Raw genomic sequence first — 17,991 nt, 5'->3', positions numbered from 1 at the left:
CTCTCAGTCAGTTCAGTTCAGTTCAGTCGCTCAGTCGTGTCCAACTCTTTGCGACCCCATGAATCACAGCACGCCAGGCCTCCCTGTCCATTACCAACTCCCGGAGTTCACTCAGACTCACGTCCATCAAGTCCGAGATGCCATCCAGCAATCTCATCCTCAGTTATCAGCTTCTCCTCCTGCCCCCAATCCCTCCCAGCATCAGAGTCTTTTCCAGTGAGTCAACTCTTCGCATGAGGTGGCCAAAGTACTGGAGCTTCAGCTTCAGCATCATTCCTTCCAAAGAAATCCCAGGGCTGATCTCCTTCAGAATGGACTGGTTGGATCTCCTTGCAGTCCAAGGGACTCTCAAGAGTCTTCTCCAACACCACAGTTCAAAAGCATGAATTCTTCAGTGCTCAGCCTTCTTCACAGTCCAACTCTCACATCCATACATGACCACAGGAAAAACCATAGCCTTGACTAGATGGACCTTAGTCAGCAAAGTAATGTCTCTGGGTCCATCCATATTGTTGGTAATGGCATTATTTCATTCTTTTTTATGACTGAGTAATATTCCGTTGTGTATATATACCATGTTTTCTTTATCCATTCATCTGGCAATGAAACCTTAGGTTGCATCCCCAACTATACATTGTTATAGTTATTACTTTACCATCTGTAGTCATTTTATTAACCCAATCCATCTGTGCTCCCGCCAACCTGCTTTGTTCTATTATAGCATATACGTTACATTTTTGCGTATCATAAACCCACTATTACGTTATATACATATTATTTTATATGGTTGCTTTTTAAATCAGTTATGTGAAGAAAGAAGAAAATATGGATATACACTGTTTGGTAGGTTTTGAGGGAGTTGATTTTGTTTTATATTTACATAGTTACCTTTACTGGTGCTTCTTTTTGTGTGTGTGTGAGTTCAGATTACCATCTAGGGTCACTTTCTTCAGCTTAAACAAATTCCTATCATAGTTTTTTTGTAAAACAGATCTTACCAGGGTTATATCTGTAAGTGACAAGTTGTTTTTCTCTAAATGCTTGCAAGACTTCTTGTCTTTAACTTTAGCATTTTTATGTATTGTGTCTATTTATGGATCTCTGGCTTTATCCTGTTTGAAGTCCTTAGAACTTCCTGTATGTGTAGGTTATTGTCTTTCAATAAATTCGATAGGTCTTCTATCATCATCTCTTTAAATGTTTTTTCTGTTCTTCTCTTTCTCTCTCTCCTGTCCTTCCGGTGTTCCTATTATGCATACTACTAACTTTGGACTTAGTTTGGGTGTAGTTAGTTGACTTAGTTAGAGCTTAGTTTGTTCTTTATTTCTGGTTCCTTAAGATGTAAATCTAGTTTGTTTATTTGAGATCATTTCTTTTTCTTAACATAGACGTTTATTGTGATAAACTTCCCTCTTAGAGAACTCCTTTTGCTGCATCCCATAATTTTTGGTATGTTGTGTTTTCATTTTCAGTTTTTTGAGGATATTTTAAAATTTCCTTTTGGTTTTGTCTTTGACCTACTGGTTGTTCAGGAGCATGTTAATTTCCATACGTTTATGAATTTTCCAGTTTTCCTTCTTTTATTGATTTCTAGTTTTATACCATTGTTACCAGAAAAGATATTTGATTTGTTCTCAGTCTTCTTAAATTTGTCAAGACTTGTTTTATGGCCTAACATATGATCTATCCTGAAAAATATTTCATGTGGCTTTGAATGGAATGTTCTGTGTATGTCTATTATAGTTCAAGTCGAATTTTTCTTTTACTAGATGATTATCTTTCTGGATGATCAGACCATTGTTGAAAGTGTGATATTAAAGTCTCCTATTACTGTTGTATTGCTGGCTGCTTCCTCCCAGTTATGTTAATATTTGCTTTATATATTTAGATGCTCTGATATTGGGAGTATAAATATTCATAATTGTTAGATTCTCTTGATGAATTGATGAATTCTCTTTATCTATTCATCTCTTGATGAATTCTCTTTATCACTGTATAATGATCTTCTTTGTCTCTTGTTACAGTGTTTGACTTACAGGCTATTTTGTCTGAGTACAGCTACCCCTGCCGTTTCCTTGTGCATTTACTATCTTTTACATCCCTTCACTTTCAGTCTGTGTGTCTTCGCAGCTGAAGCAATTCTCTTAAAGGCTGCATGTAGTTGAGTCTTATTTTTTTTATCCATTCAACTATTTTATGTATTTTGATGGGAGAATTTAGCCCATTTACATTTAAAGTAATTATTGATAAGTAATTATTGATTACTGCCATATTGTTGTTTCTTGAGCATTTTTAAGATCTTTTGTTTGTTTCTTTCTCTCTTCCTGTCTTCATGATTTGATGATTTTTCTATAGTGGTATGCTTTGATTTTTTTCCCTCCTCATCTTTTGTATATCTGCTATAGATTAAAAAAATTTTTTTAATTCATTTATAGTTTCTTTCTTACTATAGATTTTTAATGTGTAATTTTTTGGTTTGTTTGTTTTTTACCTTGAGGCTAATGTAAGACATCTTATAACATTTTACTTTAAGCTGATAGCAGCTTAACTTTGATCGCATGCAACAGTTTTACACTTTTACTCCCCTCCAGGCACAATCTCTTAGCCAGAGCTGTTTCTAAAAATATATGTGTAAATATAAATTTAATTTATCAAATCATATATTAAATACATGAAACATCTCTTCTAGGGTTTTTAAACCCTGTGCCAGACCTAACCAAATCAGAATGTAGCAGGGGACCCTACACACCCTCCTGTGTGATTTGAAAACTTCTCCATGTGTTTCTGATGCACCTCTTGGTTAAGAAACTTGTGTCAGAGAAACTTATTAGATATTAGTCTGGGGAGATGTGCTTATAAATCTTTTGTGAAGCAGTTTGTTCATGCTTCTAAACTGGCCCTTTGAGTGCATTTTCCTTTTTTTTTTCTTTAAAATAGGCTATATCCTTAACTTTGACAAACAAAGGATTATTATATTTACCTGGTTTTATAATGTCTGTATTGCTTTTTTCTCTTGCAGGTAAAAATGAGTTCTTCAGTAAGAAGGAAAGGCAAGCCAGGGAAAGGAGGTGGAAAAGGGTCTTCCAGAGGAGGAAGAGGAGGCAGGAGCCATGCTAGTAAATCTCATGGGGGTGGCAGCAGTGGCGGTGGTATTGGTGGCAACAGAAAGGCATCAAGTAGAATCTGGGATGATGGCGATGACTTTTGTATCTTCAGTGAATCAAGGCATTCATCCAGGTTATTATACTCGTTGAATGTTCAAATATGAAAACAGTATCAATTCCTGATGTATGGGACAAAAGATGGTTAAGACAGAGGGGGAAAATGCCAAGTAATTCTGGCTAAGTTACTCTTCCTATTATTTTAAAGCCTTGCAGTCCCCCGCTTTGTGAATTTTTTAAAAAGCATAATGGTAAATAACACCTTTGGGAGAGGACTGGGCATTGAAATCTGAACTTAACTTTAACTTCCATATGACACTGTAAATTGAGTGTAATATTGTTATTGTAATCAATATTACAGAAAAGTAAATATTGGAAATGGTAGGGTAATTGAAAATTATATTAAGTATTTCTTAGGCATTGTAGTTTGAAGGTCCCGAAATGAGATCTGGCTGTATCCCTTCTGTTTAGTTGATGAATTATCCATTTTCCAACTGATCAACCAAATATTTACTGAAGCTTAATGTAATGGCCAGAGATAGATATCATGCCCAGGCTTCTCTCATAGTCAACTTTTAATTAGTGAACGTTGTTTTGTTGTTGTTCAGTCACTTCAATCATGTCCAACTCTTGGCAGCCTCAGGGACTGCAGCACGCCAGGCTGTTCTGTCCTCCACTATCTCCCAGGGTTTGCTCAAATTCATGTCCAGCACCACATTTTGAAAGCATCAATTCTTTGGCACTCAGCCTTCTTTATGATCCAAAGCTCACATCTGTACATGACCACCTTTGTCAATAAAGTGATGCCTCTGCTTTTTAATATACTCTCTAACTTTGTCATAGCTTTCCTTCAAAGGAGCAAGCATCTTTTACTTTCAGTCCTCAGTGATTTTGGAGCCCAAGAAAATAAAATCTATCACTGCTTCCACTATTTCCTCTTCTATTTGCCATGAAGTGATGGGACCAGATGCCATGATCTTAGTTTTTTTAATGTTGAGTTTCAAGCCAGCTTTTTCATTCTCCTCTTTCACCCTCATCCAAAGGCTCTTTAGTTTCTCTTTACTTTCTGCCATTATGAGTGATATAATCTGCCTATCTGAGGTTGTTATTTCTCCTGGCAATCTTGATTTCAGATTATGATTTATCCAGCCCAGCATTTCACATGATGTATTCTGCATAATTCTAATACATGTTTAATGAAAATAAAGATTTTCTACTGTATGTTATGCAGTATAAATATAAAATTCTCCTTGTTTTTCAAATTGCACTTTAAGCTGTTTACTTAAATTTTTAGAGATAGAGAGACTTCTTTAGAGTTGTGTGTATATACACAGGCATACACACACTCTTATGGGAACAATTACCAACTAAATATTGGTTAGAAATATAGGTGAGTGCTGAAGTTTCACTGGATCATACATGCTTTTAATTTAAATGAATTCAATTGTATGCATTCAGGAAAAAAAAAAAAGAAGAACAAATGGTATTTAAGTAGTTAAACTTGCCACTAAATGAATCTGAACTCCATCATGAACAGGATAATGAGAGAGGAAGGTGTCCATTCCTGTCAGTCTCAGTCTCTAAGTGCTTTATATAGTTCAAGCTTCTTGATGCACTGAGTAGGTGATATTAATGTGTATTTTTAAAATATATATTTCTTATACATAGTGTCTACCATAACCAGATACTTCACTTGGTATGCAACCAGAGAATCTCCATTTTTTTCCATTCTAAATGAAGAATGGTCATTTTTGGACATACTGAGAGATAATATATCAATCTCAAACTTGATTCTTTTTTAAGAAATCTTCCAGAATAATTTAAAGCTACATTTCACATTAGCTGCTGACCTAAGAACCTGACGGCTGAGTTAGGTGCAGCTCCATTCTTTCTGAAAACACTTACTTTATAGGTTCTTAGGGTCTTAGATGTTCATTTACACAGGATATATTGACTTAGTGCCTACTATGAGCCAGACAGTGTTTTAGTGACCAGGATTACAACAATGAGTAAAATATTGTCCTGCTGTTCACAGGAGGTTTGAGATATAAAAACTGTAAACAAAGGTGTAATAATATGTCAAGTGGTAAGTACTATGGAGGAAAATAAGGACGAAGGGATAGAAAATGCCAAACTGGATTGCTTGTGTTTTTAAATGGTTACTCTTGTCTGTGGAGTGATCAGAGAAGACTTCTCTCTTGATGTGTCATTTGAGGCAGGACAAGAAAGAAGTGAAGGAGTAAGCCATGAATCTATCTGAGGGAAGAACGTTTGAGGCAGAACAGCAAGTGAACAGTTCCTGAGGCAGGAGTTTTAAGAAGATTTAGGGAATGACAAGGAAGCCATGTGGCTAGCATGGATGGGTAAGAAGTGTTAGGCAGTTAGATTCGGCAGGCTATGCTGTATAGAATCTTATAGGCCAGTATAAGGATTTTGTTTTGTTTGTAAGTTTTAAAAATCATGTTTTTTGAAGTGTAATTTACATTCAGTAAAACTCACCCTAAAGTTTGACAAATGCAGTCATCTCTGTAACCAGCAGTTCTTCAAAACTCGCCCATGCCCTTTTGCAGTGAACTCCTCCCTGATCCTTAGGGATTCATCTGTTTTCTGTCAGCAGGATCAAATTTAGTCACTAAAATGATGTATTGTAGGAAAAATAAGGACATAAAACCAAGGGATTTTTTTTCTTTGTGTGTGGTTATTTGTTTAGTTGGTTTTTTAGTTGGTTTTTTGGCTATTTGTTAGTTGGTTTTAGCAAGTTGTGTGACTTGCTGTATGGCTTAGTTCCTTTACCAAAGCTCAAACCTGGGCCCTCTGCAGTAAAAACGCAGAGTTCTAACCACTGGATAGCCAGAGAATTCCCAAAATTCAAGTTTTTAAAAGGATACTTTGGAATGTATACTCTTTAGAGTAATCAAAAGAATTGGGATTTTAACAAAAGCTTTGAAAATTAAAGCACAGTTGTTGACAAAGTTGTCTTAAGATAGTTGCAGAATAGCTAGTCTAGTTACTGTGTCAGTCTTCAGCCTGGGGCTGTTTGGTACAAAACTATTTTAGATAATGGAATTGAATTATACAGAAATTCTCGATGGGGCAGATATATATTCTCACAGATATCTGACACCTTCTCAAAAGATCACCCCTGCTGCCACCATGCGAGGGACAAGGAAAGCAGAAACATCTGTTCTGTTTATATCAGTCATCTCATGTTCAGATAGACCTTGTTGTCCAGTTGCTAAGCGTGTTCAGTTTTGTATGCCACATGGACTGCAGCATGCCAGACTGCCCTGTCCTTCACTATCTCCAGGAATTTGCTCAAATTCATGGCTTCCCTGGTGGCTCAGATGATAAGCGTCTGCCTGCAATGTGGGAGACCCGGGTTCAGTTCCTGGGTCGGGAAGATCCCCTAGCGAAGGAAATGGCAATCCACTCCAGCACTCTTGCCTGGAAAATCCTATGGACGGAGGAGCCTGGTAAGCTACAGTCCATGGGGTTGCAAAGAGTCGGACACGACTGCACGATTTCACTTCACTTCACTTCATGTCCATTGAGTCAGTGATGCCATCCAACCATCTCATCCTCTGTCATCCCCTTCTCCTCCTGCCTTCAGTCTTGCCCAGCATAGGATCTTTTCCAGTGAGTCGCTGTTTGCATCAGGTAGCCAGAGTATTGGAGCTTCAGCTTCAGCATTGGTCCTTCCAGTGAATATTCAGGGTTAATTTCCTTTCGGATTGACTGATGTAGTCTCCTTGCTGTTCAAGGGACTCTCAAGAGTCTTCTCCAGCACCATAGTTTGAAAGCATCAATTCTTTGGTGCTCAGACTTCTTTATGGTCCAACTCTCATGTCCGTACTTCACTACTGGAAAAATCATAGCTTTGACTATACAGATGTTTGTCAGCAGAGTGATGTCTTTGCTTTTTAATACACTGTTTAGGTTTGTTATAGCTTTCCTTCCAAGGAGCAAGCTCTTTTAATTTCATGGCTGTAGTCACCATCTGCAGTGATTTTGCAGCTCAAGAAAATAAAATGTCACGATTTCCACTTTATCCCCATCTATTTGCCATGAAGTGATAGGACCAGATGCCATGATCTTAGTTTTTTGAATGTTGGGTTTAAGCTTGCTTTCTCACTCTCCTCTTTCACCCTCATCAAAAGACTCTTTAGTTCCTCCTCACTTTCTGCATTAGAGTGTTATCATATGCATGTGTGAGGTTGTTGATATTTTTCCCAGCAATCTTGATTCCAGCTTGTGATTCATCCAGTGCAGCATTTTGCATAATATACTCTGCAGATGCACCTTATCTACCTGAAAAGCTTCTTTCAAGTACCAGCCTTGAGGTTTGTCAGCATGTTGAAGTAGATTGAGCCAAATTGTATACCATGGCTGAAAAGCTATTATAAGGACTTTGCCTTTTGCTTTGAGTAAGATGGGAAGCCATTGAAGGGTTTGAGGTGCGAGTATATGTCATCAATCACTCTGGCCAGAGTTACTGCCATTAATTATATCCTTTTATATGAATTAGAAAATGGTGAATGTGAATTAGAAAAGCCCCCTTCTCTGGTCAGTTATAGCTCCAGAATACATGTCTTGGCAAGCAGAGAACACACTGGATTTTAGCTCTCGCTGTCCCCTCCTCCTCTGCTTCAGGACCCTTTGCATAGTATACAGTCTGTGCATCCATACTCAGCAGCCCTGCCTCAGTGTACTGTGTGGAGAATCGACTACAAGGGGACATGAGTGAAAGCAGGAAGACCAGTTAGAAGATACTCTCCCGGTGGCAGTGTCCTAGACGATTTAATAATATGTCTGGAGTTCAAGAACAAGATCTCACCTAGAGAAGTAAATGTATGAGTTCTTTATGAGTAAATACCATTTAAAGCTATGAGACTAAATGAGATAGGTTGTAGAGAAGAGGTCTGAATTTTGAGCCCTTGGGCACTCTAGGATTTAGGGTTGAAAGAGGTTAGGAGAATCAGACAAAGCAGATTGAGAAGTTGCCAGTGAAGTAGGAGGAAAACTAAAAGCTGATTTCTGGAAGTCAAGGAATGAAGATGTTTTAAAGGGGGTTATCCAGTCAGATTGGATTGGATACTTAAAAGGGATATGCAACTTGTATAAAAAAGTGCTTCTAGCAGATCAAGAAAAATGTGTTCTGGGAGTTCCCTTGGTGGTTAGGACTTGGCACTTTCATTGCTGGGGCCCCAGGTTTAATCCCTGGTTGGAAGCTAAGATCCTACCAGCTGTGCAGCACGGCCAAAAGAAAAGGAAAAGGTGTTCTGACTTGTCCACTGGATTTGGCAATGTGGGTGGCATGGGTGACCTTGACAAGAGTTGTTTGGTGTAGTGTAGTTGGTATAGAGTGTGTTTCAGAGAGAAGAGGAAAAACAGTGGCGACAAAGACATGATTTAGAGACCCCATTGGGGGAGTTTTACTGTAAAGGGCGAGGGTGGGAAGATGGATAGGACAATACCTTGAGGGGGATGTAAAGTCAAAGGGAGGAATTTTTTTATTAATACGGTAGATGTTACATAGCATGTATATATGCTGGTGGAAATAATCCAAAGGAGAATGAAGAACTGATGTTGTAGAGAGGGGGATAAGTGCTAGAATGATTTCCTTGAGGAGACTGAAGAAATTGAGATACAGTATACAAACAGAGGGACTGACTTTTAGGATCAAAAATGGTTCATCCTTAGTAACAGGAAGGAAGGCAAAGTATCGAGGTTTACAACTAAGTGGTAGATGAAATAGCATAGGTAAGGTCTCCCCCACCCTCCTTTATTTTTTGCACTAATCGTGAAGAAACAGATAAATCCAAATTATGAGTATTCTACAAAAATACTGGCCTGAGTACATAAAAAAAGTCAATATCAGGAAATAGATAAGGAACTATTCTAAATTAAAGGAGTTTGAAAAACAGATAACTTAATGTCATTTTTAACTAGATAATCAGAAAATCTGTAGAAGATGTGACTGAGGCAATTAGGAACTTTGAATATCAGTTCAGTTCAGTTGCTCAGTCATGTCTGACTCTTTGTGACCCCATGGACTGCAGCACACCAGGCTTCCCTGTCCATCACCAACTCCCAGAGCTTGCTTAAACTCATGTCCATTGAGTCACTGATGCCATCCAACCATCTCATCCTCTGTCATCCCCTTCTCCTGCCTTCAGTCTTTCCCAGCATCAAGGTCTTTTCCAGTGAGTCAGTTCTTCACATCAGGTGGCCAAAGTATTGGAGTTTCAGCTTCAGCATCAGTCCTTCCAATGAATATTCAGGACTGATTTCCTTTAGGGTGGACTGGTTGGATCTCCTTGCTGTCCAAGGGACTTTCAAGAGTCTTCCCTAACACCACAGTTCAAAAGCATCAATTCTTCAGTGCTCAACTTTCTTTATGGTCCAACTCTCACATCCATACATGACCACTGGAAAAACCATAGCTTTAACTAGATGGACCTTTGTTGGCAAAGTAACATCTCTGCTTTTTAGTATGCTCTCTAGGTTGGTCATAGCTTTTCTTCCAAGGAGCAAGCGTCTTTCAATTTCATGGCTACAGTCACCATTTGCAGTGATTTTGGAGCCCAAGAAAATAAAATCTGTAACTGTTTCCTTTGTTTCTCCATTTGTTTGCCATGATGTGATGATATCAATATATAGTTAAATGATATATTAGATGAGATCAATATAAAATATTAATATCTTATGAGTGATAATAGTATTATGGTTATATAAAAGTTTGTCTCTGTTCTTAGGAAATAACATGCAGAAGTATTTACGAGTGAATATGATGTCAGCAGCTTACATTCAGATGGTTTAGAACATGCATGTGTATATATGGGGAAGCATATATATATATATATGCATATATGTGTGCATATAGAGAGGAAATAAGAGAAGGGCATAAATGTGTGTGTGTGCATATAAGTATGGCAGGTGTTAACAGTTATTGGTGAATCTTAATAAATGCTATATATATTAAAAAATTTTTGAAACAAAAAGGGGAAATGATGAATTTTGGATAACGTTTCTTTCAGAAGTTGGAATTATGTGGTTAAAAACCCCAGTCTCTTCTATTTTCTCCTTTGCTACCCAGTTGAGAGAGTGTAAGTGTGTGGTTCTTTTCAAAGTCTCAGTAATATGTTGGATTTTCAGTACAGAGAAGTTTCTACCATTTCCCTAGATTTGTGAAAATTTATAATGAAACATGCCAAGTGAAAAACAGAAAAGAAACTTTGTGAGTAAAGGTAAACTTTAGAATTCATTGTTTTTTTAAATATTAAAAAGTGTCTCTAAAAAGTCTAAATTCCAAAAATGAGATTAGTGAAATAGTGAATAGTGAAGTAAATTCTAGTCTCTCTGTGTTTAAAATTTAAAAATTAAGTTGTAGGAAAATGTTTAATTTGAGGGAAATGCCAGTTTGATTTTAATAAGGAAATAAAGCAAATTATAAAAAATTACATATGCCGCATAATTTTATAAGAAATGTATGTGAAAAGGAATGATATTAGTTAAGATGTTTTCTGTTCTTTGTTCTCTATTTTTCTACAGTAAACAGGTATTATTATATTTGTAATCAGGAAGTTAAAAAGTTAAATAAATATTTCAAAAAATAGGGCCTAATAGTCACAAGATACAACTCTTAGTTGTTTTTGGATTAAATACCTCAAATAGAGTGAAATATGTACTCTTTGTACATAGCGTGTTTCTTGTGAAAGAAATATGACTCCTCCACTAGTGCAGGAGTCATCATAGCATTGTTTTCCCCGGAAGATTTTTGAGTTAGTGAAGCAGGATTTAATGGTGAAGAATCTGATCAGGTTTTTCCCCAGCATTTAGAATATAATGGAGTTGAATAAATACCATAGAAATGGAGACTATCTGCTCATTGATGTCCCCTTTCATAAGATACGTGACAGTCCAGTCATATTGTGTGTGTATGGAGACCCTGAAGAGAGTGTAAAAATTCTGATAACAAATAAGTGTGTAATTTTGTTCTTGTGTCCTTTGCAGACCTAGCAACAGTAGCGTGAGAAAAGGGGATGCACGCCCCAAGTGGAAGCCTGAAGCCAAAGTGCCCCTGCAGACGCTACATATGACTTCTGAGAATCAGGAAAAAGTGAAAGCTCTTCTCCGAGACCTGCAGGAACAAGACGCGGATGCTGGATCTGAGTAAATTATTATATTTGAATAAACTATTATATTGAGGAAGATAAAATGTGAGGGTCCTGTGTGTCTTTGGAATACCGTATCAATACTAATCGTGTTGTGGCTGCGTAACTAGTTGACAGTGAGCCAAGAGAAATACAAGAATAATTATTCAGCAACTTGCTGTCCTTTACGGTGTAACCTTTAGTTATTAAATTGTCTCTTTAAGTTTTAGTTGATCATCTGAGAAAGAAAAAAATGGAGATTCCACTAGTATCTGGCTGGGTTGTTGTGAAGATTTTCAAAGAGCTAGTACATATAAAACATTTAACATAGTGCCTGGCAAGTAATACATGCTATTAATTCCCAATATATAAGTTATTAGATCATTAAAGAACTAAATCAGTGACTCAGTAGTGGTCAGGATCCTATGTCCTTGGGTTCCATGAATTCTTAAACCCTTATCAAATTTTTATTTGAAGCAAGTAGAAATTAATATATGATATATGAAAATGTTACTTTTGCCAGAAGAGGTGTTTCTGGGGAAGAAGATGATGAGCCTGATTATGATGACGAGCAGTACTGGTCACCTGGACGAGAAGCTTCCCTTGTTCCTGACTCTGATCCTTTGGAATGCACTGGCTCAGGCCTGGTGGAGCCTCATAACCCAGAATTTACAGTCTCAGCATTTGCAGTGCACAGACTTTCCAGGTTTGCTTTCATCACTTATGGGAGGATTGAAGGAAACGAAGTCATGTTGTAAACGAATTACCTCTTCCTGAGTACTTCCCTGTAGTGTGGGCTCTAGCAGTAATACTTCCCTGTGGTGTGGGCTCCAGCAGTAATGCTTCCCTGTGGTGTGGGTTCTAGCAGTAATACTTCCCTGTGGTGTGGGCTCCAGCAGTAATGCTTCCCTGTGGTGTGGGCTCTAGCAGTAATGCTTCCCTGTGGTGTGGGTTCTAGCAGTAATGCTTCCCTGCGGTGTGGGCTCTAGCAGTAATGCTTCCCTGTGGTGTGGGTTCCAGCAGTAATGCTTCCCTGTGCTGTGGGCTCCAGCAGTAATGCTTCCCTGTGCTGTGGGCTCTAGCAGTAATGCTTCCCTGTAGTGTAGGTTCTAGCAGTAATACTTCCCTGTGGTGTGGGTTCCAGCAGTAATACTTCCCTGTGGTGTGGGCTCTAGCAGTAATACTTCCCTGTGGTGTGGGTTCTGCAGTAATACTTCCCTGTGGTGTGGGTTCTGCAGTAATACTTCCCTGTGGTGTGGGTTCTAGCAGTAATGCTTCCCTGTGGTGTGGGTTCTAGCAGTAATGCTTCCCTGTGGTGTGGGTCATAGCAGTAATACTTCCCTGTAGTGTAGGTTCTAGCAGTAATACTTCCCTGCGGTGTGGGTTCTAGCAGTAATGCTTCCCTGTGGTGTGGGTTCTAGCAGTAATACTTCCCTGTGGTGTGGGTTCTGCAGTAATGCTTCCCTGTGGTGTGGGTTCTAGCAGTAATACTTCCCTGTGGTGTGGGTTCTAGCAGTAATGCTTCCCTGTGGTGTGGGTTCTAGCAGTAATACTTCCCTGTGGTGTGGGTTCTGCAGTAATGCTTCCCTGTGGTGTGGGTTCTAGCAGTAATACTTCCCTGTGGTGTGGGTTCTGCAGTAATGCTTCCCTGTGGTGTGGGTTCTAGCAGTAATACTTCCCTGTGGTGTGGGTTCTAGCAGTAATGCTTCCCTGTGGTGTGGGTCATAGCAGTAATACTTCCCTGTAGTGTAGGTTCTAGCAGTAATGCTTCCCTGTGGTGTGGGCTCTAGCAGTAATACTTCCCTGCGGTGTGGGTTCTAGCAGTAATGCTTCCCTGTGGTGTGGGTTCTAGCAGTAATACTTCCCTGTGGTGTGGGTTCTGCAGTAATGCTTCCCTGTGGTGTGGGTTCTAGCAGTAATACTTCCCTGTGGTGTGGGCTCTAGCAGTAATACTTCCCTGTGGTGTGGGTTCTGCAGTAATACTTCCCTGTGGTGTGGGTTCTGCAGTAATACTTCCCTGTAGTGTAGGTTCTAGCAGTAATACTTCCCTGTGGTGTGGGCTCTAGCAGTAATACTTCCCTGTGGTGTGGGTTCTGCAGTAATACTTCCCTGTGGTGTGGGCTCTAGCAGTAATACTTCCCTGTGGTGTGGGTTCTGCAGTAATACTTCCCTGTGGTGTGGGCTCTAGCAGTAATACTTCCCTGTGGTGTGGGCTCCAGCAGGAATACTTCCCTGTGGTGTGGGTTCTGCAGTAATACTTCCCTGTGGTGTGGGCTCCAGCAGGAATACTTCCCTGTGGTGTGGGCTCTAGCAGTAATACTTCCCTGTAGTGTGGGCTCTAGCAGTAATACTTCCCTGTGGTGTGGGCTCCAGCAGTAATGCTTCCCTGTGCTGTGGGCTCCAGCAGTAATGCTTCCCTGTGGTGTGGGCCATAGCAGGACTTGATAGTCTCAGTGTCCTCTCTTTTAGGATAGGTAGGTGAAGCAGAAGTTAGTATTATCAGGGAGACTTCTTCGGGATACAGCCCCTGCCTCTCTACACTTATATCATCACATGGATGGTTTTCTGATTGTGGGCTTTTCAGTGGTTTTATTTATTTATTTATTTTGGCTGTGCTGGGCCTTCATTGCTATGCAGGCTTTTCTCTCGGTGTGGCGAGGCGGAAGCTACTCTAGTTGCCTGCATGGGCTTCTCACCGAAGTGGCTTCTCTTGTTGTGGAGCGTGGGTGTAGGGCTCATGGGGTCAGTAGTTGTGGCTCCTGGGTTCTAGAGCTCAGGCTCGATAGTTGCCGCACACGGGCTTACATGCTCCACAACACGTGGGATCTAACTGGATCAGGGATCAAACTCGCCTCTCCTGCATTGGCAGATGGATTCTTTACCACTGAGCCACCAGGGAAGGCCCACATACATGTATTTAAATGAATTTCTCTTCTGTGGTTTGATACCACTTTTTGATATTAATCTTTTTTTGTCATGTTTCACACATGGCAGGTATGGTTTCCACACTGAACACTGTCAGGCAGCACTGAGGATTTGTGATGGAGACGTGGGGGCATCACTGGAACACCTGCTCACCCAGTGCTTTTCAGAGACATTTGGAGAGAGGATGAAGATATCTGAGGCAGTTGCGCACATGAGCTTGGATGAGTGTGTGGAACAGCGACAGGAAGAGGCATTTGCTCTCAAGTCAATCTGTGGAGAAAAATTTATAGAAAGAATTCAAAACAGAGTCTGGACCATTGGGTTAGAACTGGAGTATTTGACAAGTAAATTCTGCAAATTCAAGCAAAAGGAAAGTACCAAAAATATACAGGAGGCTTCACTTGAAGTCTGCAAATTTTACCTCAAAGGAAATTGTAAATTTGGATCAAAGTGCAAATTTAAACATGAAGTGCCCCCAAATCAAATTGTCGGAAGAGTCGAAAGAAATGTAGATGATTCTCATCTAAATGCTAATGAAGATGCATGCTTTTTATATGAACTTGAAATTCGATTTTCTAAAGACCACAAATACCCCTACCAAGCTCCTCTTGTGGCATTTTATTCCACCAATGAGAATCTACCTCTGGCTTGTCGTTTACATATTTCTGAGTTCCTTTATGGCAAAGCCTTGACATTTGCAGAAACTTCAGAACCTGTTGTATATTCTTTGATAACCCTTTTAGAGGAAGAATCAGAAATAACCAAGTTACTAACAAATACCCATCACAAGTACAGTGTCCCTCCTGTGAACTTTCTGCCAGTATCACCTGGAACCAGACTAAATAATCCTGTCTGTCGTAAACCAGTGATTCCAAGTAATTCGTTTTTTTCGAATCAAATTCCAGAAGGTACGTAAGGCACTGACCAGATGGAGGGTGTTGTGGAGTGGGGCATTTGGAATGATGGATTAAAGAAATCAGAAGTTTTGAGGGCTGATCTGGGATCTCCAGGGATCTTAGGCAAGTCATTCTCCTCAGTTTAAGGGCAAAAAGGAATGAGAATCCCCTGAACTGTGCCTGACTCTCATTGTAAGGCCCAGTTGTGTCACTGTATTCCGGCTCACTGAATCAATCGAAAATTTATAGTGATGTGTATAAGCTTGTTTTAGCAGGTGAGGGCTGGAAGAACCTTAAAGCATCCTTTCAGAAAATCTGCTTCATTTAACCCATTTGGTTTCATGTGATTACTTCTGATACTGTCTATAGGATTACTTTCAAATGAGTTTTTAGAGATACTTCTCTTTCTGGACCACTGTCCATACCCTCCTGCTTTTACCATGTTAGACCCCCAAAATTCATCAGGGCAGGGCTCTCTTTATGAATCCCTAAATCCTCAAATAGAGAAATGTTTGTACAAGCCTGTGGCTTTCTCCAGATCCAGATGTGCTATACAGAAGTTACACCCTTTCAAAGTTCACCATAGGATTCAGAGAAACAAGTTTTTATTATTTCTCAAGAGTTCCTCGATAGACGTCAACAGGTAGAGAACAGTGAAACCACCAAGATGTGGATGCTAGACAGCTGGCTGGGTTCACTCACCTGCCCCTTGACTTACTCCCAACTTGCAGCTAGTTCTGGCACATGGGACTTGGATGTATTCCTCAAGAAATGAACAAGTATGTGTCATGGATTTTGGTGGGGGGAATAACAGCTTTATTAATATGTAATTTACACCATGAAATTCACCCTTTTGAAGTGTACAATTCAGTGATTTTTAGTATATCACAGAATTGCACATCCATGACCACTGTTTAATTCTGGGACATTTTCATCACCCCATAAAGAAACACCATACCTGTTAGCAAGTCACTCCTCATTTCTCCCTTTCCCCAAGGCCTAACAACCATGAGTCTGCATTCTGTCTCTATGGATTTGCCTGTTCTGGACATTTCATGGAAATGAAATCATACAGTAAATACATGGCTTTTTAAAATTGGTGTCTTTCACTTAGCATACACAATGTTTTCCAGGTTCATCTATGTTATAGCATGGATCAGTACTTCATTCCTTTTAATTACTGAATAATATTCCATTATATGGACATACCACATTTTATTTATTAATTAATCATTTGATTAATGATTATATTAATGGGTTATATTGTGTCATGGAAATTTAGGGACACCTGCAAATATTTAAATCCTTAATTAACAAGGCATGCCATGATTTTCTTTTCTTTGTTCTTAACTTGGTTTAAGCAAAGCCATTTATACTTGATGATAAGTTTATTTGAAGATGCATTTTAAATTCTTTAGCAGTAGTAGTGTGGAAATGAATGAATTTGTTTTATTCAAACTTTAACTGTTTCTCTATTATGATTTTTGTTGTTGTTGTTACTTTGTTAGATAGTAACTTTCCCCCTTTGCTAAAGAAAGGGCTCCATATCGAAAACATTTCCTTTTATCCCCTTCAAGTTGAAAAAGAATCAGAGCCTGAGGAGGAGACAGATGAGGATGAAGGTCCAGCACCAGTTATGGTGGAGAATGAAAGCTATGTCAACCTTAAGAAAAAGATTTCCAAAAGATATGACTGGCAGGCAAAATCAGTACATGCTGAAAATGTCAAAATCTGCAAGCAGTTCCGAATAAAACAGGTAGGGTATTCTAAGAGAATGGCTAGTATTGCCTCTCTGATGTATGGATGAAGGGATTAGGAATTAGGAAGCTTTGGCTACTCTCCATAGTATACTGTCAGTCTTTTACTCTGATTAGTCAAAGTTTCTGCATGCCACCACAAACTTGGATGCATGTTCTAACTAATCTTGGAAAATCTGATGGCTGATGAAAATGCAACATGTAAATAGCAAATATTCTGAGAATCATGTGGCTTTGGTACTGTGATAGAAATCTGATAAGTGAAAGAAAAATTAGTACTGTGATTTACATTAGAAATACCAGTGTAGAAAAGGATAAGGAGGGACTCAACCCTATTTCAAGGCCTCCCAGAATAAATCATTTATCCAGGGTCACATAGCTGCTAAGGTTTCAAGCTAATTCTGTTTCCAAAGTTCATATTGTTTTACCTCATTCACATGAAGATTATTTTAAAAGAATTCATTAAGTGAACTATCAGGATAGAGTTGGATGTAGGATAAAGATGAGTTACTTAAACCAGTTTGGGGATTGGATTAGATGCTGTCTAAGAGCTCTTTCAACTTTAAAGTTCTGTGATTCTGATTGTTGACATAGTATTAACACAAGTACATATATGCTGCAACACCCATAGAGTGTCAAATTGAATTAAAAAATCATACTGTAAATAATGGTAGAAATTAAAAATTACACATTCAGTTTGAGTAGTGTGTTTACAGTGGTAAATTTATATGATTATATACAGATAATGTATATGTTAATATAAATCCCTTACATTAGTCAAAAACACATCCACAGTTTTGACCTATAGTACAACATTTATAGCATTGGCCATTAGATGTCAAAGGGGGTTATATAGATGTGGTGATTGACCGAAAACCCTTTAGTGAGTGGTCTTAACTGTTGATTTGGATAAAAATCTGATGCTTTGTAGAGCTGCACTGTTCTATATGGTAGCCTCTAGCCATGTGTAGGAGAAGGCAATGGCAACCCCCTCCAGTATTCTTGCCTGGAAAATCCCATGGACAGAGGAGCCTGGTAGGCTGCAGTCCATGGTGTCGCTAAGAGTCGGGCATGACTGAGTGACTTCACTTCACTTTTC

At 39.0% G+C, this 17,991-nt stretch overlaps 1 protein-coding gene across 5 annotated transcripts in view; it reads left to right on the top strand.

Annotated features, from left to right (window-relative positions):
- Nucleotides 1-17,991, top strand: part of DHX57 (DEAH-box helicase 57) — a 66,333-nt gene that overhangs the window by 3,957 nt on the left and 44,385 nt on the right. For 4 of the 5 annotated variants that reach the window (XM_005686520.3, XM_005686522.3, XM_005686521.3 and 1 more), the window contains 5 exons: nt 3,020-3,237; nt 11,175-11,333; nt 11,838-12,020; nt 14,309-15,147; nt 16,713-16,891. In XM_005686520.3, coding sequence (XP_005686577.1) covers nt 3,026-3,237; nt 11,175-11,333; nt 11,838-12,020; nt 14,309-15,147; nt 16,713-16,891 — 1,572 coding nt within the window. In that variant the 5' untranslated portion in view covers nt 3,020-3,025. The remainder of the gene's footprint in view (nt 1-3,019; nt 3,238-11,174; nt 11,334-11,837; nt 12,021-14,308; nt 15,148-16,712; nt 16,892-17,991) is intronic. The other variant, XM_018055146.1, reaches the window with a different exon arrangement.

Source organism: Capra hircus, chromosome 11 (assembly GCF_001704415.2).
Source record: "Capra hircus breed San Clemente chromosome 11, ASM170441v1, whole genome shotgun sequence".
Taxonomy (NCBI): domain Eukaryota; kingdom Metazoa; phylum Chordata; class Mammalia; order Artiodactyla; family Bovidae; genus Capra; species Capra hircus.
Note: the sequence above shows the minus strand (reverse complement) of the source record. Positions and strands in the feature narration are given on the sequence as shown.